The following is a 26,874-nucleotide window of genomic DNA, read 5'->3' on the forward strand; positions in this document are numbered from 1 at the left end:
AATACACGCTTTCTGTCGTAGACCCAAAAATTTTATTAAGAAAAAGGGCCTGTGCAATCCAAACAAATTCAGTCAGTAAAGATACAGTGGCAAATATTTTGAAAGGTAATAAATATCATGCATACAAACCGCAATTTGTCCACACGTTACTACCGAGGTATTACGATTTTGATTTACGATATTCGTTTTGAATTCTGCGCTCGGATCCAAGGAAAGTTTGATAAGGACCCGTTGTTTACAAGAACTATAATATTTTCCGATGAGGCAACATTTTCCTCAAAAGGAACCGTCTCATCACAAAATTATCGCTGGTGGTATATCAGTAATACAAACCTTGTAATAAAAACTCTTTTAAAACAAACGTATGGTGTGGTGTGTACAAAAATAAATTAGTTGAACATTTACAAATTTAAGAAAATCAAGTGACTTTTTGTCCGACCTTACGTTACAAGAACGTATGACAATTCCAACAAGACGGTGCTTCCATCCATAGTACATTAAACGTTAGAGTACTCATTGAAAATATGTTTAATGGGAAGGTGATTCACAGGTATTCAGATATTTTTGGCCTCCTAGGTATGCTGATTTGACTCCCTTTGACTTTTTTATGGGGTTACTTAAAACAGCAGGTTCATCAGCTAGATCATATGATGATGTAGACCATTTGGAGAGTATTATTTCTGAAGAATGCCAGAAAATTACTCCAAATATGAAAGTAATACAAGATTTTGATAAAAGAACAATTAAATGTTCACAAAGAGACAAAATCTGAATTTTCATTATAAATGGCTGTAAATGCATATTTGAATAAACTTTTAATTTTTACTTTATAATATTTTTCTGAATTGTGAAAAATAAAGATACTTTACTCTTGCACAAAATTCAAATTTTTTGACAAATCTCGTATACTGCTTTAAAAAATTGATATCTGATGGTTGCATTTTAACTTTTGAACCATGCAGAACTTTTTATCAAGAATAACTTTTTTTCATAAAACTACTAATAGAAAAGTTTTCCATTTGGTTCCAACTTAAGTAGACACACTGTTTATACGAAAGGTGTTTTTAGATGGGACACATATGTCCCTCTGGTATTGAAATGAAGATATAAAATAAAGTGAAAAGTTCTGTTTACTAGTTCAAAAGAATATTTATTATATGATACCCGATTACAATATTTATGATACACCTTTTTACGTATAATACAACGCAAAACAGCTCTTGCAGAGTGCAATTTTGCACATTGCGCACACAGTTTTTTTTCGCACTTCCTTATTTTGCTTTACACAGCGAGCACATCTTCTTCTCGTTGGTCATTCCAACGACAGATATTATTCATCATGAGTTTTGTTGGATTTGAAGGTCGACCCGATTCTTTTGACAGTTGCATTTTCTTTTCCTTGTGTCATCATTAATTTAGCTAAGGGGACAATGAATTGCAACAGAGGCATTTTCTTATGTTTCACTTCTTGAAATATTAGATGTGTATTGATAACCGCCGTCATCAAAAGTTTATAAAATACCTTTTACCACCACTTTGTAGATCTTCTGTCAAAGTCATGTAACAATATCTTTTGGTCAGATAAATATACTCCTCCCATGAATCTGTTGTAATCGGTAATCGCAGTAGGACAATTGGTCATGCTTTTTTCTTCATCTTTCTGTTTCACGATTCACTTGTGTGGTGCCTGGGAAGTGACAGGAAAGGATTAAAACCTCCTTTGAATCTCGCTATTTTGCTGCTATAGTACCTTTTCTATTTTGAAGAAATTCTGCATCCTCTTGCAGTTTTTTATCGGCATATCTCTTCTACAAGATATGCATGTTCCAATAGAAGGAAAAGATATGGTATCCATTAGTTGAACACTTGTAAAAAACTTGTCAAACGTTAGTGTTACACAACTTTTAGCTATGGATTCGTCTATGCTAGCAAAGTTTTCGGGGAAAACTACTTTTTTCCCGTCTCAATATTTCAAGACGCTGGTTGGTACATCGGCAAATGAAATCAGAAAGCTTCGTGGAAATACAGATGGGAAGCACTCTGGTTCATTAGATGATCTGTTGATTTGTGCTAATATTGCAGATGAACGGTTTTGGGAAATATGAATGGTCGCTCAAAATCTGGAGCAATATTTGACCAAATGACATTATCAGTAGTTTTAGTTATTGTCAGTTTCTTCGTTATCTTGTACTTTCGTTTTGATGTCTGTCTGGTGAGAAATTATCAGATTCCGAGTCAGCCGATGATTTTGAAGAATGATCAAGATACGATAGCTTTCGTTTAGGAACCCTGGTTTGTTTTGAAGTTCCTGGATTTTGTCTTAGCTCTTCACAACTATCACTGTCAGAGCTGCTAGGTACATATCCTTTATTTGCATCTAAATCCTCCGATTCATAACTTGAATCTGGTTCAATCAACAATTTTAATAATTCTTCGTTTGTCAATCCTTTCCTACGAGCGTGTCTCATGATATTTGAAAGACTAAAAATAGAGAATTGATGTTCCTTGAGAATTGGGATTAGATATTTCTCAAGTACCAGTGGGACAATAATAAATGAATAATTACTTTAAATAAATTGCTTGATTCGACAAAAGAATTATTGATTTTTGGCTAAAGTTGTGATAAATAGACTCAAGGAGTACCAAGAAAGGATAGTCGAAGAATAACAAGGTTTCAAGAAAGGGGGAAGAACTACGGATGTCAACAGGCGAAATCAAACGAAATATTTTATTTCATGCAACTAATGAGGCAGAATCTTTGAAATAATCAACAGATTTTTTTTATGTATATTTATTTGAAGGCACATGTTTTTCGGTTGATGTTTTACCGGGTCTAATAACTAGTTAAATTCTTTAATTTTTATCGTGGAAATGGGTATTAGAAGCCCTTATTTAAAACCCGCCTCGATATATCAGTTTTGAGTTCGGAATACTTTGATACAATAGATTAATCTGAATCTGAATAGGAAGAGCGGCGATTTTGAAAGTTCAACCATCCGCACTTTCGTTTTTAAATAAAAATAAAACTTTGACATCATTTTATTTTTTTTCTTTCACTTTCCATTTATATTTATCTGAGTAAATACAATAATCGATCTTAGACTTTTTTAAGTTGTCATCTTTACAATCATATTATTTACTGAAGAAAATATTCTTATCTAATATTAGGGAATACCCAGATATTCAAAAATATATTGAACCTAGAACTGAGAAAATAGATAGTGTTTTATCTTTTTTTCATATCTAATATTCAATTGGATAAAATTGATCGAAAACAAATGTAAACATTTCATTTGGAAATCCCAACTTCACTTTTTAATTAGACACATGATTAGTGTTGGGCACTATTCACATATCTTATTCCGACAAACAGACCTCGACACACCCTGTCAGGAATACGTATATGACAGAAATTTATGCTAGTGAGGTTTTGAGTATACACTCTGCGACATAGATCAAAGAGGACTCGACTATGCAAGAAGGTCGTGTCGATTGAAAAATACTCTTGAGCTCATCATTTTGGACTGAACTTAGAGAGTAAGCTCCTCTTGAACAAACATAAGAAGGTGATAACTATTAAAGCCACGAAAGCCCCTGATAGTGTCAGAGACTTCACAGGAAAGATTTGAGGTTGTAATCAAAACATTCTGTCATCGTTGTACACGGCTATAGTAGGACCGATCATTACTAAGAGCCCAAGAATCAATCTTTCGAAGTATTAACTTGCTTAAATCTAAACCGTAGAAGTAAATAGAAACAATATACCATATTAGAAATGAACATTGATATTAAATAGTATACATGCAGGCCTTAACAACAACCGAAATAACTGGAATAGTACTTTAATGGCTCAGAACAATTTGGAAGTTTATTTAAGACACCAGAGAAATGTATGTATTTGAAAAATGTGTCCATTTCATTTCAAAAAGGAATTATTGCAAAAAATAGATTTTCAGCTAGTCCAATAGCGATTAGACTTTTGATCTTCAAAGTCATAAGCCCAAGCTGGTTTGAGACTGCTTGGATAAGTTAAATGAGCTAGTTAAAAAAAATGAGGATCGAATGAACTCCAAGATATACTGAAATGGACAGTAAAGTAATAGCAGACTTGCTACAATTGGGTTCACAATATATCTTTTCGATCGCAGTGTAGTTTGATATCTTGAACTATCTATAAATACATACGAGTGTAAATTTTCCAACTTCAGCATGAAGATGTCAGCATTTGTCAATATATTTGCGCATACGTAAAAAGATTCTCACTAAAATTTTAGTCATTTGGATCGCTCAGTTTCTGTTTGTTTGACAATCGTCAGTCGTTGTGAAGTTTTTCATGAAAATGAAAACAATTGATATAGAACTGTCCGTAAATATTTGATTTTGGAAGACATTACGCCTTTTAAATGAGTTAGACATTGTGTATGAGGAGCTGAGCAATCTTTTATTATCGTAAAATTTTAGATGAATTCATATATAACCCCAGTTAACTGACTACGAGTATTCTGCACAGTCAAAACCTGCGACAACTTGCTCTATGTTTGAAAACAGTTCAGCAAATGGTACTTGGCGACAGTCTTATTAGGATTGAAGATATAGAAAAGACTATCGGCTTATTAAAAGATCTCATTTACCATAGCTAAAATTAATAAAATGTACTTCGAATTGGTTGACTCGTCTTCCCCAGATTTGATATCTAGTGAAATTTTCCTGGTTCCTAGCCTCAATGTCTTTTTTCTCTGTTATGTCGGAAACTATTCAAACAACCCTCGTTTATCCGAAGAAAAATGTTTAAAATTTATTTTTTTAAACATATCGAGGGATAGGGAAAATAGGTCGGCATGCGATTTTTGATATTCTAATGCTAATGAGCTGTACTTTTATAATTCCTCATTAAAACTACATACTGGTCATGGAGGTATGAAGAGAGGGCAAGCACTTGAGCGTCATCTAACATTTCGTAAGTGATTTATTTAGAAATTACTCAATTTGTATGCTAATCTCCAAACCTTGGGACAGTTACTGAATAGTATGGATCGTAGTCGTTCGAGATGACGAAATTTGTTTATGCTCAATAACTTGAGTTATGCTTACAAGAATTTCTATCATAATAATAACTCAACCTATTTTTCATTATGGATTGAAGATAAGGGTAACTTGATTTTTATTCTATAAATGTTATTAAAACTCGTAAATTCTGTGAAAACATAATCAAATATAAACCCACTTTGAAATTGGAACTCGCACTCTAGCACACATGTTTTTCATGTGGTTAAGACGAAATTACTATTATATTACAAGAGAATAGCTCGTTTCAAAAAGGGTGAAGTTGGAAAAATCGGCTCAGTAAAACCGGAGTTATGGGTATGGGAACAAAGTTCCATATTTCCCAACTTTTTATTCATGTAGATATACTATATATATATTAAATACTTATACGCGGAGTTGATTGAAAAACAAGATTATTGATGTAGCTCAATTGGATTCATTTCATGACTTTTTGTATTTTTTATTCAATTACTTCCTCTAGCGGTAGACATATAAACTTAAAATAATTTCCCTATTCTTGTCGAGGCAATATCTGTTAAAAATATTATTTCCGCAACTGTCCTGTAAACTGTTTTTGATATATAACCGAGAGATATTCTCTTTAGGACACTCGGTACATTCTAATTTGCATATTTTTTAGATAAGGGTTATCATCTGGTACTCATTTAAAACGATTCGCTCATAAAAATACACTGAATATTCCTACCCTCAGTTACTCAGTTTGTAGTTAAGTTAAAATGGATTTTTTTAGTATTATTTTAATCACATGTATCATCGTTTTGTTGTTTTATATATTTTTGAAAAGGCATTTTTCATATTGGGAGAGAATTGGCTTAGACTATCTAGAGCCTCGATTATTTTTTGGAAATACGAAAAGTATATGTGACGGAGTTTCTATGAGTGATACTTTTGCAAATATATACAAGGAAATGAAATCTAGAGGATACAAACACGGTGGATGCTACTTTTTTTTCAAACCGATTTATATACCAATCGATTTGGATATTATTAAAAACATTATGCTGACTGATTTTGAATATTTTTTTAATCACGGAATATATCACAACGAAGAAGGAGAACCGATGACGGCACATTTATTCAGTTTGGAAAACGAAAAATGGAGGAATCTACGTAAACGTTTAACTCCCACTTTTACTTCAGGTAAGTTACTCAATCTCATACCAACACATTTCATGTACAGACACCAGATAATATTAATTCTTTATATATATAGAATAAAATATTTTCATTCAGTACTCGTTTTTCCATGTTTCAATAAACTGAAATAATATTTTTGAGGATTATAAAAAGCTGTGTGCAAGATAAGAGTTACGTTTGCACACAATGGAACAAAAACAGCATCGTGAAGTGTTTCACAGAAATAAAGCCGATTTTTTGCGCCGTTTCATAAATATGGATGAAACATGGGTCCACCTCTTCACACCCAAAACAAAATAACAATGAAAAGGGAGAATCGGCTCTAAAGAAGGCAAAGTTCGTTCTATCGTTTTTTTTTTTGGAAGCGCGGAGCATAATTTTCATTAACTATCTCGAAAAAGGAAAAACCATCAATGGCGAGTATTATGCGAACGTATTGCATCGTTTGAGCGAAGAAATCAAACAAAAATGGCCGCATTTGGCTAAGAAGAAAGTGTTGTTTCATCAAGACAATGCATCAGCAAAATTAATGAATTAAAGTTTGAATTGCTACCTCATGTACCCTATTCGCCAGATTTAGCTTCCTAGGATTATTTTCTGTTTGAATAAATGGCTCGGACGTCAAAAATTTTCCAACAAACAGGAGATATTGGCAGTTGATGACTACTTTGAGGAGCTTGACGATTTTTATTATAAAATCATAAATAATCAGCTAGTTTTTCATGTTCTGGGCGCTTTCAGGAGCAAGTGTTCTTTGGCGATACTTTGAATTTATGCCACTTCCTCAAAACTCGTCCCAATATATCAATTTTGCGATCGGATCTTTTTCATACTTATTATTATCCTTCAATTAACAATAGATTGGTAATTATAATAAATTGCTGTTTCAACTTTTATTTATTGGAAAATCAAGATTCCAAGAAACAATTTGAAACTGTTGTACGATGACTTTTTGACAAATGAATTTGTACCAAAGCTTCCAGCAAGGATAATTGTGGGAATTTTTGAAATTAATGTATTGGCACTGGTTCTTATTAAATATTTGATATTTCAAATCAATCCAACGTTTTCAAGTAAGGTAAAATCGAGCTCAAAGATTCCGTTATTTAAGTAGATACATTTATATAAACGAAGTTACTCGTATTATAAAGTGTATAAATAGAAAATTATACGTAATTTTTTATCAAATATGTATATTTTGTTAATAGTACTATATAGAAATTTAATTTAGTAAATGGTTGAATGTGACGTCAATTTGATTTTAGGAAAACTGAAAATGATGTACTCTACACTCTTTTCTTGCTCTAACAAACTAAAAGAAGTCCTAGACCAGTATGCAGCAATACAAGATCCAGTCGACATCAAAGACCTGATGTCACGATTTACAATCGAAGTTATTGGTTCAGTTGCTTTTGGATTGAACACAAACTCTATAACTGATACTAATTCCGAATTCATGCAAATAGCTAATAAAATTTTTGATTCTGGTCCATTTTGGGAGCGGTGCAAAGAAATCGCCATATTCATGCTTCCACAAAACTTTTTGAAAGCAATCAAGTTTAAATTTGCCCATAGAGAAGTTGAAGATTTTTTTTACAATATGGTAAAACGTACCGTAGAGTATAGGGAAACGAAAAATGTATTCAGAAAAGATTTTATGCACCTATTACTACAACTTAAAAATAGAGGAAAAATATCGGAAGACAACCTCATTACTAGACAAGAAGGAGAAGAGAAAGGTCCAGATTCCATTACTATAGATGAAATGGTAGCTCAGTGTTTTATATTTTTTGCTGCTGGATTCGAAACATCAGCCACTTCACTTACTTTTTCATTATTAGAATTAGCTATAAATCAGGATATTCAAAATAGGTTACGGGACGAAATTTTATTTACAATGGAGAAAAACAACGGTCAACTCACTTATGACGCTATAATGTCAATGAATTATTTGGAACAAGTAGTGTCTGGTAAGTAGAAAATTATCTATACACTTAAAATTATGACAATATTTATTTATTGATAAATCACTAAGAACAAAAATGGAAATTCCATTCCTTGTCTGGCTTGGCAACTGTATTTTCTAATCTATCAAAATTTTCGTTATCAATTTTGACATGCAGTGCTCAAGCACTTATATATTAATTTTTAACAATAAATACATAAATTAAAAGGCGTCAAAGTATCGCTCTTTTTATGTTAAAGTTTCAAATACATTTTGAGTTAAAAGTATAAACACGTCTAACGATATGACAAAAGTGTATCCGCAATAAAAATATTAGGCAACTGGTTCACACAACAGTATACAAATACAACTAGCACCAAAAAAAACATTTTTTTTAACATGTTAATTCTAATTATTATTCAACTTTTTAGACCTTTTATATGTTTTCCGTGATTAATCGTCTTGGTTCTACTAGTAGGTCTCTTTTAATAGAAAATCGATGCAAGTAACAAGTAAAAACTTGACATGTCGACCTATTTCCGTCTTTATTAAAATATGACTTCACATTGACAATTTAAGTAATTATATTAATCAATAGATCACCTACAACATGAATTTCAAAATTCTTTTTCATTATTTACAGCTTTCACGATCCATTTTTTGTATGTGATCATTTCTAAACATTCTCTTTTTCTTGAATTTGATTCCGTTTTATGAATTTTCGAATCTTTATAAATGAATGTATGATTTTTTGTTATTTAGTGCAGTTTTATTAATGACCTTGGTGAGCCAGGTGTGGATGGATTATCGTTTTATTGAGGGAATTTGTTGGGAGAAATGTTTACCTGTATTAAGTATTTCTCAATACAGGGTCACGTGAGATCCTTCTTTATATATTAGACTAAGAACTCATCGTAGACCGCAATCTTTTGATTTAAAATAATGCGCATTACAAACGTAGAATAATAGATACTATATTGTAACCAAATATAATATTTGATGATTATTGTTGTAGAAGCCCTTCGTAAACATTCGCCTGGTCCGCTATTACCCAGAGTTTGTACCAAAAACTACAAAGTTCCAGGTACCAATGTGGTCATCGAAAAAGGAACGAGAGTTATAATTCCTGCTATTGCTATTCATAATGATCCAGAAATTTATCCTAATCCTGATGTTTTCGATCCAGAGAGATTCAATGAAGATAATAAAGCAAAAAGAAAATCTTGTTCATATTTAGCCTTTGGTGAAGGACCCAGATATTGTATAGGTATGGTTTCTAATTTGTGATAGGTGTCTACAGAATAAAATTTATTGATTTCCACCTGATGGAGTGACATAGCAATTGAAGTACAATGAAAATATTGCGTTTCTTTTGTATTCAAAACTAAATGTTTATGTCCTATATTCTGTAAATTCTGAGGGCAGTTATATGACAAATGTAACCGATATAGCTGACGGGCACATGTTTGTTTGACCTTAATTTTTCCTATCAATTTGATCGCGGATCATAACCTGATCAAAGTTTAACATTTAAAACCTATTTTTATTACTTCAGTGAATTTATATTTTTAAAGTTCTTATACTGTGTTTATAGACTTTAATTCAGTTGTATAATAAGTATTTTGATAATCATTATTGAACAGTTATCAGTGGTTTACCACCCACACGAAGATTACAACAAATATCTTGAACAATCACCTATTTTTATATCGAAAAGAAAAAAATTGTTGAAATCGAAGGTTTCACTAATTATACTCCTATATGGACGATTGGTATAGGAAAAAAAACGTCCCTACGTTACAGTGCTGACCATATTCATTTTCTCTTTCGTTCGAGATACTTTATCTATAAGGCGCATGCTTGAAAATGCGCTGAACCGAGCTGGAATGTCGGAGGATAGAGAAATCGTTGCCATTCTGTCTTCCTTAGTCGGAACACCTTCCACTTAGAGAAGCTGTGCAATATCTACTGCAAATAACGTAGTATATTACATGTTATTTATACGTTATCGTTTCTATTATTTCTATAGTAGGTATGTGTTTATGATATCGGAGACAAACGAAAGCAGCAAAAAGATTCTGATTTTGTTGAATGATTACATTTATAATTTTTTTAACACTTTCAGCGTTAATATGAATACTAACTATATGTAATTAAGTGGTAATTAATATTTTTCAGGTTTCCGATTTGGTATGATGCAAGTTAAAGTAGGGTTAGCTGTGATATTAAGTAACTTTAGGGTGAACGTCCACGAAAAAACTCAACTGCCAATAAAATATGCTTATACTAATGCTTTTATTTTAGGAGTAGATGGAGGCGTTTGGTTGAGTGTTTCTAGACTTTGATAATATATGTATTATTTGAATATACTTTGTAGTTTCACTTTTGACAATTTACAGCTTCATATAAGTGAATTCTAAAGAAGTAATAAACCTATAAATAGTGCTACTTTTAATTTATTACGTATAAGTTAATAATGTCCAAAAACAAAAATAAACGGTTGGTTTACAAACATTTCTCATACAAAGTGTTTCTATATTCGACCCACAACGCTCTACTATAGAAATATTCCAATAAATGCTTCATTAACCGAACATTTATGCTGAAATCCCCTTTCACGAACAAAGTGCGGATTTCATTCAGTATTTTTCAATGGTGCTTTTTGCAATGTGTGATAGCAATTATTAATTTACATTTGATATTGATATTGGCTCATATGGAAAATCTAGTGACTCTGGAATTATGAAAAATCAGAGAACGTCAGGATCAGATGATATTCCCTCAGAAATTCTCGAACTTTTGCAGAAATAGGTCCCTCATTACTACTTCACATATATAATAGATGTCGGTAAACTAAAACTTTCCCAAAAAGATGGAAAAAGCAGAAACTAGTTCTTATATCGAAAGCGGACAGTGCAACAGGAAATCGGCCTCTGTGAACGCTATACCCTCCGGGAAAGGTGCTAGAAAAACTTTTAATACCATTACTCTAATGAAAGTTAGTGGTGATCTATCATATAAGGAGTTTGTTCCCGATCGTAACAGTTACCGTTAGGTAGCAGTAGCGTTATGCGTTACGTCCGCTGAACGTGACCAAAGTGAAACAATTGATCAATAGAAATTGGCAGTGAAATCGCTTTTCAGTACCTAGGCACTGAAGCAACTGAACTCTCATCCGCTTCATATTCGACAGCAGTCACAAAACAACCAGGTTACAACCTTTTGACATTACGAATTTTAAAAAATGATCCGATGCCGAAGTAGTGAATTGAGTTATTTAATTTGTGTATGTTAACCAAATAACACGATGAGACGGTTGTTGGTTAGAGATTAAGAATTAAAATTTTCCTTATCAAGTAACAAGTAGTTTTAATACGAAGAATACGGTCAACCATCATTGGTTAGCCCGAAGATATATTACAGTAACCACAAACTACTATTATAGAGGGTCCGTCTTCGTCGACATATTTGTGGTTCCATTGAGAAGGTTTGGAATAAAATTACATTTAAACTTCACATATGTATTTATTTACATATATCTATATAAAAATTAAATATGATATGCAAAAATAAATATTGTTATTCAATTAGTTTCAATTCATCAATTCCACCTCTTACAACTACTGATATAACATCATGAAACATAGTATCAAAAGAATTATATAAATTGTACACACTTGCAACTGAAAACAATAAACGTAATTAATAATGTATATAATTGCTAATTGAAATGGCATTTTTAAATTTTCATGTGAAAGTTAATTAGTCTCATGATTATTAAAATAGGTAAAATGAAAATTTGTCCACTTTGTCATAAATGATCAAAGAATACTCTTCAATCACTGAAACAACAAATAAAATCAATGAAGCAAATGCATAAGAACGTTAATTTGATCATCATATATAATCAAGTAGTATATTCGAAAAGTAAGAACCATTAGCTTATATAATCTAAGTTTGTCCTCTTATAACAAAATTGTCATTTACTGATTCATCACGACGTTATTTTAGCGATTGAATTAATTTTTTAGGATAATCAGTAGCTCGAACTTTGTTAAGAAAGATGTTATCGCTTGGCAGAACAATATACGAAGATAAATAATACAATTTACAACTATCAAAATATTAAAATGTGGTTGACATGGTTAAAATTTTGGAAATATTAACAGCCATGAATCCAATGATCAAGACTGTACATATGTCGCTATTAACATTATCATCAAGCCTTTTAATTCTTTGGATTATGGCAATTGTTTATAACGCTTTAAAATATTTTTCTGAAGTGGTTTACTCCTCGTTTTCTATTTTTATTTTCTTTATAATTTGTCTTAGTTGCTTTTGTTATTATTTTCCATTTGTTTCGGTTTTGGAAGTTTAGCCTCCAGTTCTCTATATTAAGTGCTCTTATGTCCTCCTCTATTTCATTTTCCCAAGTCTTTCTCGGCTTGCCTTTCCTCCTTGGCCACAATGAAGTCCATAGCGTTATTCTTTGAGTTGAGTTTTTGTGTATCTCACTATATTTTTCTTTTACAGCTGTTTCTCTACTTATTCGTTTTTCTTTACTCTTAACAGATGAGCCAATAAATATTTGTTTAGAGATTCTTCAACCTCATATGCCTTTTCTGCTGAACTATAATAAATCTAATTACCTTATACTCACAGATTCTTTTAGCTTAATACAAACTATCCAAACAATTTACACCTCGAATCAATTGGTAGTTAAAATTAAGCAAAAAATACAACATATACAAGCCAACATAAAAAAAGTTTGGTGGAAAATTTTCTCATATGTTGGAATTAAATTAAATGAAGAGGCAGATCTGGTCGCTAAGGAAGTTACAAATAGTACTGAGCGTAGTTTATGGCCTTTTCCTATATCAAAACAACCATAATATAAAGTCTTACTTCAACATAACCAACCTTAAAAATTATCTTATTATTTTAAAAAAATAAATAGATGATATAAATCTACAAAAATATTTTCGTTATTTGTCCTAAGTTCATTTTATTTTTCAGTTGATCATGCACAAAAAAGAATACAAATCGGTATGAAGTTTGCTTTGACATTGTTATAGTTATAATACTTATTTTGGGATTGTTTTATGAATTTTAATTAATTTCAATTCATTCAAAAATACCGCGGGATCAGAGTAGAGTATTTACGTGTCTTTAGATGACGCTCGGGTGATAAACAATCAGGTGTTTCGTACAAGTCTAGGAAAACTTAAATGTTATATGTGATCGGTTTATTGAAATTTTAAATTTATAATCCGAATTAAAGACATCTGATGTTCTCTGTAAAGTGAACGTAACATATTTTGACTGTCCTGTTCGCCATCAACACTAGGCATAAGTAGCACACGTTGTTTATAGTTATTGTAAAATATATTTGGGAGTAAGCTGTGAATGAAATCTGATGAACATATGAGGGCCGTTTTTTTTTCAACCTCCGATAGGCTATGAATAGAAGACAAGTTCATATAAAACAATAATTTTATTACCAAAAGATTGGTACACTTACGGTTACTTTTTGACATAATCGCCGAAGAGATTTAGACATTTGTTATATCTGTGGACAAGCTTTTCAATTCCCTCTTGAAAGAAAGTTGCTACCAATGTAGCCTAGCCGTTCAGTAACAATAGAGTACAAAACAGACCTTGAAACTTCTGGAAATTCCGTAGACAAATCAGTAATGGTGAATGGGCCTTCAGCCTGTAGAAAACGAATCATACTTCTCAACTTCACCCTTGGCGGAAGCATCAATAATGGCGGACATGTTTACTTGGCTATAGCGACAGACGCCTGAATATTAATGTGTAGTGCGAGAGCTTCGCAGTCGCCTACAACGCATCCTGGCTTAGTTCTACCCGCGTAGCGACTGCACAGAGCGATCGGAGATTGAAAAAAAAAGACCCTCGTATTATTCCTATATTTTAGATTGGTTTTAAGTTGAGAAGAAGTACATGACATTTGTAATATCAAGGATCCGGCGAGAAAGAAAAGGCAGAAAATTGGAAACACAGAATAGACTGAATGATCTGATTGACTTAGAATTTTATTTGTTATTATTTTCTGTCCGTCTTCCCCAAACCTCATTATTTACATAGCCTCTACTTTGATGGAACGTATACCACGCGTTAAGCGGCGTCTTACTGTAAAGCAATCAAAGAATTAAAATATTTTTTGTTGATATTAATATTGAAGAAGTTTGTCATAAGCCACTAACTTAAATATTGTGTACACATACTCATATAAAAATGTCCTACGATATGAATATATGAATACATATGAATCGTAAAATCCTTAAAAACATTTTGCCATTTGAGTAACTTAAAATGTAAGGGTACATTTGTCTATTTTATATTTTTTTAAAAAATTTTACTATAATTGATTGTAAAATATCAATGATTAAAGTAGATCTTACTTTTCGAATGTGCTTCTTACATTACTCAAAAATGATTGGTTGTTTAAAAAACTAATTAAAAATGTGAAGAAATATTTGTGATGATTTCAACAAGAGATCAAAATTAAAAATGTGAAAAATACCAAAAATTGCCTAAGATAACTAATTAGAAGAAATAGATACATAATCATCTGACCAAAAAATATTGGAAATAATAACAATTATTACATTTAGGGTTACATTTTATTAAATAATAGAAACAATATTAAATTATATTGTTTTAGAGTTAAACGTTGTACTTTAGCATTTTCAATAGTAATTTGAATAAATTTATGTTACTAAAACTACTCATAGATACTTATAATAGGAAATATCTGAGGTATAAAATACCATTAGATCTTTAGTTGTTCCAAATTAAAAACAATTCAAATGTATCAGCGTTATTTATTATAATTGAATAAAATATATATAATAATTGCTTTTGCTTCTAGTATAAAGGTTAGTATCTTAAAATTATCATATTAATTATAAGTGTACCAGTATTAATGAAATTATTTATCGTTTCATCTAGATTTATAAAACAAAAAATAAATTTTATTCATCTAAATCAACGAGAACCCAGAAATTATCAATATTAAACAATTTCGCAATTATAGGTTATGTTGTCAAACGAACTTGCGCGTCGAGGAAATGATTTCATCGTTCGGAACTTTAGACTCATTGTTAAAAGAATTGGCGGATAAAGATCCTGAATCATACCTTCAAAATATAAACTCCGCGAGTCTATTCGCTACGTAAGGCGAGACCAAAATGATCTAGTGAAAGTTCTTTTGTGTTCATGACTTTTTTGTGAATTAACTATTATTTGGAACAAATGCAATTGATTTATTTGGTAATTTTAGGTATAGTGGGTAGAGAGACATTTTGGATATATTTGATTAAGAACACGACAATTGACGAGATGCTGGCTCCTTGCAGTACATCCCAAACACACCGGCAAAATATAGTATAAAGATATCAAAATGTTTAAGGTTTCCAATTTTGAAGTTTACTGTTGCAAGTAACCTGCAGGAAGAAATGAATTATTAAATTCTTACACAGATATTGCTCTTCAATTATCAGAGCCGATTAAACATAAAAACAGAAATTCAACAACTGACAATTGGTACACTAATTATTCACTAGCTTCGACATCTCACGTTTGTAGGAACACTCAGACAGATTGAGAAGGAAATTCTCTCCGATTTATTACCAAATAAAAGAAGACTCATAAACTTATATATGTTTGCATTCACTGACAAGACCAATATTGGTATCTTATTCTGCAAAAAAACCAATGCAGTAAATTTTACTTTGCACAAGGCATCTGAATATAATTCTCACCCGGAAATCGTTGTATTCTATTAATCCACGGAGGGAGGAGTGAATACCGTCGATCAAATGCGGTAAATACACGGTATGAAAACGTACAAACCGCTGACTTTTAGTAATTTGTCACCAATTACTAAATACTGCTGATATAAATTCAAATAGTAATCATAAAGCAACCCGTGCATTTGGTTAAAGTCAAATAAAAAATTTTAAAATGTATCTTTCCAATCTAATGAAGCCACATCTATTATTCCTAATTTTATTTTAAAACATACATTAGTTTATTCGTCCATTTAGACTCAATGAAGAGTTAAAACTAATAAAACGAGAGAAATGTGTATTCAGTGTGGAAGAAATAAAAATAGAACAATAGTATTGATTAATTTGTAACAATAAATGGAACATCGCTGCTTCTTGGATGTTAGCCAACCCTTTGATAAAGTTTGACACACAATACACACAACACTGGTTTTCAAAAACAAGAAATATCTCACATTACCTCCCTAGAATTATTAAAATCATATCTGAGCTTCAGAGAGATTCGAAGAAGAGTGAAAAAAAATTGTTTCCAATAATTTTAAAATAAAATCTGGCGTCCTTCATTCAAGGCTGCGTTCTTGAGCCGTTATTGTACGTGTTACATACAGCAGACCTACCACATAATAATGAAACCATCATTGATACTATTATTCTTGTAGTTCATTAAAAGTAACAGCATTCTGCAGACACAACTAAATGACGTCCAGAAAGTGGAGAATTAAAATGAACGCATCGAAATCTGTATAAGTGACCTTGAGAAAAGACCAGTGTCCATCAGTTTCACTTAACAATATTCAATTAAAGTAAACGACAAAATTTCTTAATCTGTTTAAGTGACCTTAAGAAAAGACCAAAATTTCTTAAAAAAACGCAATTCGAATGTGTTGAACCAAAAGAAATTGATAATCTATCTCATCTTTTGTTTTTTCAATTGACTCAGATGTGGAATTTATGTTTTATTCCACATCTGAGTCATAGGCATAAGCATTTGATAAGCTTTGAAAAAATATTTGAGACTATTTCCTACAGAACATCCACTGAGTACAGAATCCATTATTAAATCACATCAAATCATCAATTCTAACTATGTCAGAGTATTAGAATTTATTTTCTCTAAAAAATGGATGCAGTTGTAGAGAAAGCTATCGTACTTCTGCTTTTGATGCGAAACTGGTTCCAGATCTTTTTAAAAATATTTCACTTTTCATATTAAAAATCAGTTGTATACTTGTTTCATAATATGTACTAGAGGATTATTATTCATATTTGTTCTTTGTTTTCAAATCAAACATGAAGATATTTCAACTACAAAATAATCTTTGTTGTCGAAATAGGATTCAATTATCAATTGGGAACCTTGCTTATTGAAAAAGGTCTAATTATAAAAAATGAAAACACAGTTTCAAGCGACTTGCACTTTTTTTAAATATTCTTTTGTCTACAAGAATTCCTTATTTGTTAATAGTTTATGGAATATTCGGGAAAACTAAATCCATTTTCTTATCTCTATTTGATTATATCTTTTGCATTTTTTGTATCGAAAAACGGTTTGAATACATTTTTCAAATGATCTATTTTCACAAACTTTTTGATTGTTTTCCAATTTAGAACTAGAATATTTTCTAACACTAAGAGAATATATTTTATTTTTTACAAAAGGAATAAAACCTTTTTGACACTCGAGTGTGCAAGAATACTGTCGGATGGTAATGATGTGTTCTGTCAAATTTTCAAATACTATTAGGTCTTACAAAGTATTACAAAAATTCACAACCAATTTTATACATAATTTTTTTTTTAAACAAATAAAATTTCCTACTTCTGATATTGTAAGAAATTAAAAATTACTAGCGCTACAAAAAATCGAAATACGCTAGTTGTTTGGCAATAATTATGCTTCTCAAAATTAGTACAATACGAGAAAGATCAGTTATCAGTAATCATGTCAATTATAAACACTTTACTGTTTTCTGTATTCAAAAAGACGAATGTCAATAGTAATACATAATTATTTTTAAGTTATGGGACAAAAACAAACCCCATACTAATATTTTTCATAAAAAATAATTTAAAAAGCTGTCAATGATTGAAAAGCCTCAGAATTGGAAAAGTATAAAAATTATAATTATAACAAGAACCTAAAAGATTTGCAACATTGAAGTAAAGGTAGCAAGACATACTTTACAAATGCAAGGCACTGGATTTTGGATATATAATCGATCAAAGCTACTTTGTTAATGTCCTTATTGAAAGTATGCATAGACATTGTTTGGCAGAGACGAATTTTAGAGAAGAGCATACGCCTTATGATTGTAATATAATTTTTAATAAAATTGGAACGTTACAGAAGCCTAAATTGTTGTTTCAAACCGCAAACTTTTTATATATAAGGGCTCATAAACCCTTATCTAAAAAATATCGTAATATGTTTAAAGTAATCTAAGAATTTATTGACTTATTGTTTTCAAGTTTTTAAGATAGGCAACAGCCATTTTTAATGTGTAACCTTTAAGGAATTAGTTAATGATTGAAGAGCCGATAGATAAATTTTCTTGCTGCCATATATTGAAAGGATCTTAAAAAATAGAAACAATGTCATATTAAAATCGTAAAATTAATTTATACTTTAATTTGATTTGATTTTATGTAACTATTTTTAGAGTGTACAACATTTACACTTTGACAATATAAAAATAGGATTTTATCCTTACTTTATTATCTACAACGGTTTTTAAATTCTCTTTTTGCTTGTTACTAAAATGGAGTGAACATTAACAACATACATGTACATATCTAAATCGTGTCATGAACATAACTGCACAAATATGTATACACAAAAAAAATTAATAATAATAGTCAGATCCACAGGGTACCAGTAAATTGAAATCAACTCAAAAATGGAGTTAGAAAAAATAAAACAGTAAAAATTTCATACTAATATAACTGAGAAATATAAATAAACTGGTCAAAGGCATTAGGCACTAGCAAATATCCTCCCCCAAGCTGCCATCAAGCTGTAACTGTCTATTCAAAAAATGTGATAATATTGGAGATGTAATTAATAATCTATTATTTAAATAGAGTTACAATCTGAACCATAAAACTTAAAACTTTTAGGACTAGTAGCATTTATGAATTTACTTGAACTTCATATTAAATGCAATACTTCACATTAAATTATTTTAAACAAATGAATCAAATGTATAGATATGAAAAACAAGATAAATGATGCAATACGTCAATTTATTTTATTATTAATTGTTATACTCTTATGGGAACCTATCGAAGACATCGCTTAATGTTAAAGTATAAAATTTTCTATCAAATCGAAAAAAAATTTTCTCACAAGACAAACTTAATATTAAAATTCCCTGTGTGAGCAGATACTTTTACAGTCATGAAACGAATCAGTGTATCTAAATAGTATCAATAAATTAGTTTTAGGGAAGTCTTCACATATGATACTAATTTCCTCAATGAAACTCTAGTTGAATGTGGCACAACCTTATCCAGATATTACATATATTATGCTGTTGTAAGAGCTGTTGAAAATAGCTGACTTTCGATTAGTCAAAGCTCGTTAATTTTATTTCTGGAATATTTGATTTTTTTTTTAATTTTCTCATGCATAATACTCGATAAATTGAATGATATCAATATTGTTTGGTCCTCTCGATAATTTGAAATACTTTTCGCTTTTGGAATCGCTCGTTGTCATCGTTAATTTCTTGATTTACGATGTGTAAAAGTCAAATCAATTGAGCAGTCATCACAACAAGGTGTCGGTCATGTTGTAGATGCATTTCAAAGAGAGAGGAAATACCGAAGCACTGATAGTGATTATTGTTTCATGAAGTATTTACAGAAGTGTGGTTGTGACCCTTTGAGCTGCGGTACGAAGATATGGAGGAATATGGGACCAGTGGCCGAATTAGACAGACTGGAGTACCTATCTTTCCACACGAACTTCACGACCAAAGAAGCTATATCCCAAAGAAAAAAATTATCAATGCACTGAATTATGAAATCAAATTAGATGCGATGCTTGATTTCGAGAAAAACTCTCATATCTAGTAGACACATTCAATGTTGGCCATAATAAATAAAATGCATTCTATTACAATGGAACTTACTAGGGAGCTTATGGAGATAAAAACCTACTTTTGTGAGCGAGTTATGGGCATGTTGCATAGCATTTTATATTATCATCCAATTAGAAGACTTTATGTTTTCTGATGAGTGCACACACAATCATACTAATCGTCAATAGAAAATCCTCAATGGATGAGAAGAACAGAAGGAACACCCTCAAAAGGTTTTTCATAATTATTTTTAGTGTTTCACATTTTGCATTATTTTTTAGTTTTTGACTGTACTGTAGCGAATTTCCTCAATCATATGATTTTATTTTATTGTAACCTAAAAATTTTTAATAGAGAATAAACAGACTCTTAAAACTATAAAAAATGAACCATTTAATTGATATATTAGGAGTATATACTTTCCATTTGAAAAAATAGAGGTTGGACCAGGGGATTGTAAGCAAGGATCCCACAAAAATGATGTGACGATAAAAGATTTACTTAGTAATCGGCTGACCTTGGTACAATGAAAATTGCAAGCTTTAGACATTATTCAAAATGTTGATAACATTCTAATGAAAATTAATTGCATCTCTTGTGGATTAAAAAGGTAAACACTTCCGATATGACTGCTATAAACGTCACTGATAAGGCTGGGAAAAATAGTCAACCCCACCACCATTCATATTTTCTTTAAAGGGATGTTTTATTTAAGCCAAAAACGTAAAACAGAATCAGAAATACCAACAATTGCGAATTCTGGATTAAACTATAGACTTTTTTCATGTTGACATGAAATTTGACATTTCATGTTTCATGATGACATCAGTGTTCATAGTGCCTCAACTAAAACCGAACTGTTCGATTTGGTCCCTCTGAATTAAAGAGAAGAGGAAAAAATCGAATAGGAACAACCACACAACGAGAAAAACCCACGCTTTTACGCCTCAACAACAGATGCAAGCACCAACTTCTTTACATCCCTCACCACATTCGAAAATTCACTGAACGAGGGCTGAAGAAGGTCGCTAACAAAAAATTATATACTAATTCATTGAGATTAATAGTACAAATGTTTATAAGAATAAATCTTGAAACTTGATCAAATTCTTGGTAATTTGGAATTTTTTCCTGGTGCCCTGAGTTTCAACTTTTCCGAGAGTCAACTGTATTTGTCATACCTTAACATAAATAATTATGTGAATATATACAAGTATTGATTTAAGTTGTGACCCTACTATTTTTCATAATGTTTCAGAAATTTTACAATGAAACATGATGTATCTCTTCAAAACGAGATCTCCGTGTTATCAAAATATTATTGAATGCATAAAATTTACAATCCAGGCCTGTATACTCAAAATCTTTACAAATTTAAGTTCTACTGAAGACACCTTTTCACAATGCGCGTTTCAATAACAAAAATATCTTCAGAGATTTTATCATCTGGTCACAAAAATTTTCTTATCATTCAGATAATTATGAGTGATAATGTAGTGTAATTATAGTAAATAGTGTGAATATCACAAACAGTTCCAGAAATGACCAATCAATTTATATTTGATATAATGTCCACAAATTGTACAAAATATCATTTTCTCGAATTTAATTATAATATTGATTTTTTTTGGTTAGTATTACCAGAGTATATGAAAACAAGTTAAACATATAACATGTCGTAATGACAGCCGACATGACTGTACCCGGTACCAAGTTTTTCCCTTTAAAATGTAAAACATTAATTCATCTACCTTAATTTTTATATTATATTACGACCAGCGCCTGGACTATATAAAATATACATGTTTTTAACACAATTACTACTACTAACTATTCGGAGTCTTTAGTTAAAATATAATATAAATATATATATAACTGGTTAATATAAAGATACTTCGTAGCAAATCGATTCAGTAAATATAAAAAAATCGCACAAAATTATTTTCAATACTAATGTTATTGTCAGCACCAATCTGCCATGTAAGTAAAATCTCTGAAAAGAACTTGATCTTGATTTGAAAGTTGTCTAGGTTCTTTTGGCGGTGTTAGCTGGGGCCTTTCAGATGTGAATTCTTCATCAAAATTGCTCACGTCTTCCATTGAATGCTATAAAATGAATTTGTTAATTTAAACTGTTCAAAGAAAAAATTATACTAAGGTCGTCAGCTTGCATTTATATATAAACAATAATAATAGAATAAATGTATCAAACACAAATAATGTGTTTTTATTAAATATGGCATGAGTATTCGGCAACTATTCGGCAATATTTTCACTGGTGTTCAGCCGAACCATTTGGCCAAACACCAAACAGTAAAGTAGGAAAAAGAAAAAGATTTTTATTACATCAAAAACTAATTTATGATAAGAAGAAAACATGTTTTATTATATGACTACTATGGATTGCCCATGGAAACATTAGCATGAGTATTTTCAATTGGTCATTTTCTTGTGCTTCACCTATAGGGCCGTTCAAATATTACATTAGGACTATAGGGGGCGGGAGTTTTTGATTTGTTTATTTAGATGTTGATTACAAACAACAATAACAACAAATTAAACAAGCTAGGCATGCTGATAATCCGTGGATGTTGATACTGATATTTTCAACAATTTTATTTGAAACTATTAAATCAATATCTTTTACCAAATTGATGTAATGTATTACTCATTATAGAAAAAAAAAATAAATAAAATTACATCATTACTTACTACAGTAGGAACAAAAGGTGGCGGTACTCTCCTATGCAAAAGTTCTTCCCACTGAATATGCCTAAAGAAAGCCTGTTTCTTTACATCTTCTGCATCTCTTTCACTTGAACCTAACCTCCTGTCAGGACTCTTACGCAGTAACTGAAAATAACCACAAAAAATAGCAAATTGAAAGAAGTTTCCAACATAGAAAATTAAAAATACATACTCTTCTCATAATAGCGATTGCTTCCAATGACAGAAACCTAGGATACCGTACTTCATCATTTACTATAGAATCAAAAACTTCCTCTTCATCATCACCAGGGAAAGGCGACTGAAATTATTATATTATAGAGAAAATACATATTTGATTATGTTAGCTGAAAATATAACTTACTTCTCCAACCAACATCTCAAATATTAATACTCCCAAACCCCACCAATCAACGGCCCTAGTGTATGATGTTTCTGTCAATACTTCTGGTGCTAAAAATTCGGGTGTACCACAGAATGTACCAGTTCTATCGCCGAAGCCCATACCTTCTTTGCACAATCCGAAATCTGCTATTTTTACATAACCTTCTGTATCCAATAATAAGTTATCTAATTTCAAGTCCCTGTAGATAATCTTATTCTCGTGAAGGTATTGCAAACCTGTTAAGAAAAAGTTAGATGCTAAAATAAATCTATGAAATCGAACAAATAGTCGGATAAATCAATCTGGCTTAATGGATTCTTCCGCAGACGTTTTATAGCGGATCACTGAAGCAAAGGAACATTATTTTCAAAGTATACCAGAAGAAGCAGAGGCACTAATTGACGACCAACTAGATAAAGCCCAGAGTGAGTTTAGGAAAAGACACAGTGTAAAAGATCTTTAAACAATTAATAGAAAAAACAGTTCCGAAGAAAAATATATTGCCTTCCCTGACTTACAAAAAGCTTTTGACAGGGTAAAGCAACAGACCCTGATCTATACAACGCGATCGTACATGTACTTCTTGGAACATCAGATCAGAAACTAATTAAAGTTACGTGTGAATTAGAAATCCAAACTAACTAAGGATCCCCCTAGACCAGTAAAGTTTGGCATAAGTATATACTGTGTTTGTTATTGTTTTCTAAAATTAAAAATTTAGGTTAGTTTTGTTCGGCGGACGTAAACATTGTTTACCATTTCGTCGCTTCGTTAACCACTCTGTCACAATTTTGTCCCCCTTAAAATTTTTGTTCAAAGTAAGTTATGAACCACTTTATTGTTATATTTACAAAAATAACGTTTTCAAGTATTATATGCTAAATAATAAAGGTGTTCACTAGATTTTTAATCGACTTTCATAATATTAAAAAGTTTTATGTTTTATGAAGCAAAAATGTGACAGAGTGGTATTGGATAATTAAAAAAAATGATTATTTAAAAAATTCCGTCAAGTGGAGCTAGATAATAGTAAATGTTTATATTCTTGATAATAGGTAATAAGAAACTGAAGTTCTGATTTAAAAGGAGACATAAAAAAAATAAATACTTTTGTGACCGAGGTGTTATTTTTTTCATACCATTCCTACGAAATTTGAAATAAAACGAAAATTATTTGTAATACTTCGCTGCATTATATGTTTTTGTAATCTACAATAATGAGGCAATTCAAATCACATTTCACTAAATAAATCACAAGCTTATTTTTTTATCAAATATAAAAATTTGCCAGTCAGATTGACGATAAAAAAGAAGAACGTCCCATATTACAAAACAATTTGTATTGTTATCGAAGATTGTATGGCACAATGATAACGCACTATTTAATACAGCTTTGACATTCAAAATTCAAATTCAAGGCATCATTTTTCAATTACCCAAATCATTATCATTCTTAAACCAGAGAACAAGATGAGTAAGCGGCTTCATATACTTTTTTATACTTATTAGTCAATCAAATTCACAGAAGATTATGTTTATACTTTCTTAGTATATATTTTTATAAAACAAATACTCAACTTACCTAGTACAACACAGGCTGCATAAAATACTGCTCTGGGTTCGTTGAAAACGTCAGCATGAATGTGCATCATCAAATCACCACCAGCTGCATATTCCATTACAAAGCACACGTGGGCATCGGTTTGGAAACAAGCGAATAGATTTACCAAAAAGGGATGTCTTATACAATTGGCTACTTCAAAAATTCTCTTTTCCGATAGTAATGATTCTACTTCGTCCCTAGCTATAATATCACCTTTTTTCAAAGCTTTTATAGCAAAATATTCACCTGTGTTTCTATATTGTGACAGAATGACTTTACCGAAGTGACCTCTACCTAAAACGCTGATTAATCTGAAAGAAATTTCTTTCATTAATCCTATTTTCATTCTCACATAACAGAAAGTAATCACTTAATGATATAAAAACTAAAGCTCTAGAATTCTAATGAAAATAGCAAACAAATCTAGGAAAAGAGGCACAAATTTAAGCAAGCATTAAAGTTGAGTGGTTTTTTCTTTGCTCACAATAGCTTGTTATGTTATGACTTCTTTCCATGTTAATACAAATAAAAATCCCAGTTCAGTCTTAGTTTTAGCCACAATATTCGCCAAAATTAAAGCCACTAATTTATTTCTGTACCCAGAACTAGAAAAACAGCTAAGTGGTGGAAAAAAAGACAAAATTTTACTACATCTAAGGAGGAGTCTATTAAAAATATATAAGCGACAACAAAGCTCAATCATCACAATGGAAATGGGAACATCACCTCAACAGACTATGTATTTGAGTGTTTTATATCATTATTATAAAATAGAATAACTAATAACAATGAATAAAACATGACCACACACTAAAGAACTTAATAATTAAATAAAAATAGTCTTACTACTATTACTTCAAATCCTTGTCTTTGGGAAAAAGGGAAGCTCAACTTAAAACATATCTTATATATATATATATATATATATATATATATATATATATATATATATATATATATATAAAAAGAATAATTACCTGAAATTATCAATATTCAAACCAGTGGATTGAGAATGTCTCTTGGATTCATATGCACTGTCTCTATAATTCAATTCTCTGGCTGCAGGTCTACGAACTATATTGGCAACATCATAAACAGGCTAAAAATTAAAATTCGATCTTATTACATGGCAAGTCATTATTTTCTTCTTTAGAAGGCTGAACAAAATATTAGTACCCCTATCTGAAATGAGAAGGTCTGAAGCGAAATTAGTTACCTAGTAAAAGATTAAAATGGAATGTAGTAATCTAAAAATTATTGTTTATTAATGCGCAAGGTATACTACGATGAGTTGAGTCTCTATTGTACATTGGAAACTATTAGTAATATTTTTCAGAAAATTTTTATATGGAAGTTGTCTGAAGAACTCGTTACAGTTAAAATATTTTCAACTTTCTATGGTTTCGAGCCACACAAGAAGTGGATCCCAACTTTGTCTTTTTCAATGTAACACACTGTTATTGAATTTTTAGAGTATCTTTATTTGAAACGTTTTTTCAAAAGGATTCCAGTTATCCAATGATATAGAAAGCTCCGGGAGTTATGTAGACAAATGTTTGAAAGTAGAAAGCAAATTTTCACCTGTTATGTCAAATTTTCCAAAAAAATATGAGATACGAGGTTATAAAATTAAAACCATAGATAATAACTGACACTTGAATACTGAATACTTAGGAATTAAAGTATTGATATATAAAGAGTAAAATAAAAGACATATAATATTTTATAATATATTGCTATTCGATTAAGAAAGTGGTTTATTTTACCAATATATTATTATTGCATTGGGAAGGTGGTTTATTTTAGCAAAATATTGCTACTGCATTGGGAAAGTGTTTTATTTTACCAATATATTCCTATTGTATAGAGGAAGTGGTTAGGTTAGTCTTCATGATCAAAGACGAATAGAAGTGAGCCCCTCACAAAACTCTTGTAAAGAAATTATCACAAAAATATTGTTAGTAGTTATCAATATCTGTCAACAAAACTCATCGTGGTATACCCTAGGTTATAATGAAATTATGGGAAAAAGCGAACAAGAGGTTGTTGTGATATTTGAACTTTTTCAATCCATGAAAGAAAAATTAGTTCCGCAATGAATACTTTGGAGGTGA

General features: G+C 30.8%; 2 protein-coding genes across 6 annotated transcripts in view; one reads left to right on the forward strand and one right to left on the reverse strand.

Annotated features, from left to right (window-relative positions):
- The first annotated feature begins 5,727 nt into the window (after positions 1–5,727).
- Positions 5,728–10,516, forward strand: LOC130893137 (cytochrome P450 6a2-like). The gene is made up of 4 exons (XM_057798980.1): positions 5,728–6,207; positions 7,470–8,174; positions 9,165–9,416; positions 10,328–10,516. Exons 1-4 carry the CDS (start codon positions 5,784–5,786, stop codon positions 10,492–10,494), a joined length of 1,548 nt encoding a protein of 515 aa, XP_057654963.1. The 5' UTR covers positions 5,728–5,783; the 3' UTR covers positions 10,495–10,516.
- A 1,138-nt stretch (positions 10,517–11,654) lies between these two features.
- Positions 11,655–26,874, reverse strand: part of LOC130893135 (serine/threonine-protein kinase N) — a 58,025-nt gene continuing 42,805 nt past the window's right edge. For all 5 annotated transcript variants that reach the window (XM_057798976.1, XM_057798973.1, XM_057798975.1 and 2 more), the window contains 6 exons: positions 25,738–25,859; positions 24,740–25,071; positions 23,137–23,393; positions 22,966–23,073; positions 22,758–22,898; positions 11,655–22,151 (listed from right to left, as the gene is read on the reverse strand). In XM_057798976.1, coding sequence (XP_057654959.1) covers positions 22,008–22,151; positions 22,758–22,898; positions 22,966–23,073; positions 23,137–23,393; positions 24,740–25,071; positions 25,738–25,859 — 1,104 coding nt within the window. In that variant the 3' untranslated portion in view covers positions 11,655–22,007. The remainder of the gene's footprint in view (positions 22,152–22,757; positions 22,899–22,965; positions 23,074–23,136; positions 23,394–24,739; positions 25,072–25,737; positions 25,860–26,874) is intronic.

Source organism: Diorhabda carinulata, chromosome 4 (genome assembly GCF_026250575.1).
Source record: "Diorhabda carinulata isolate Delta chromosome 4, icDioCari1.1, whole genome shotgun sequence".
NCBI lineage: Eukaryota > Metazoa > Arthropoda > Insecta > Coleoptera > Chrysomelidae > Diorhabda > Diorhabda carinulata.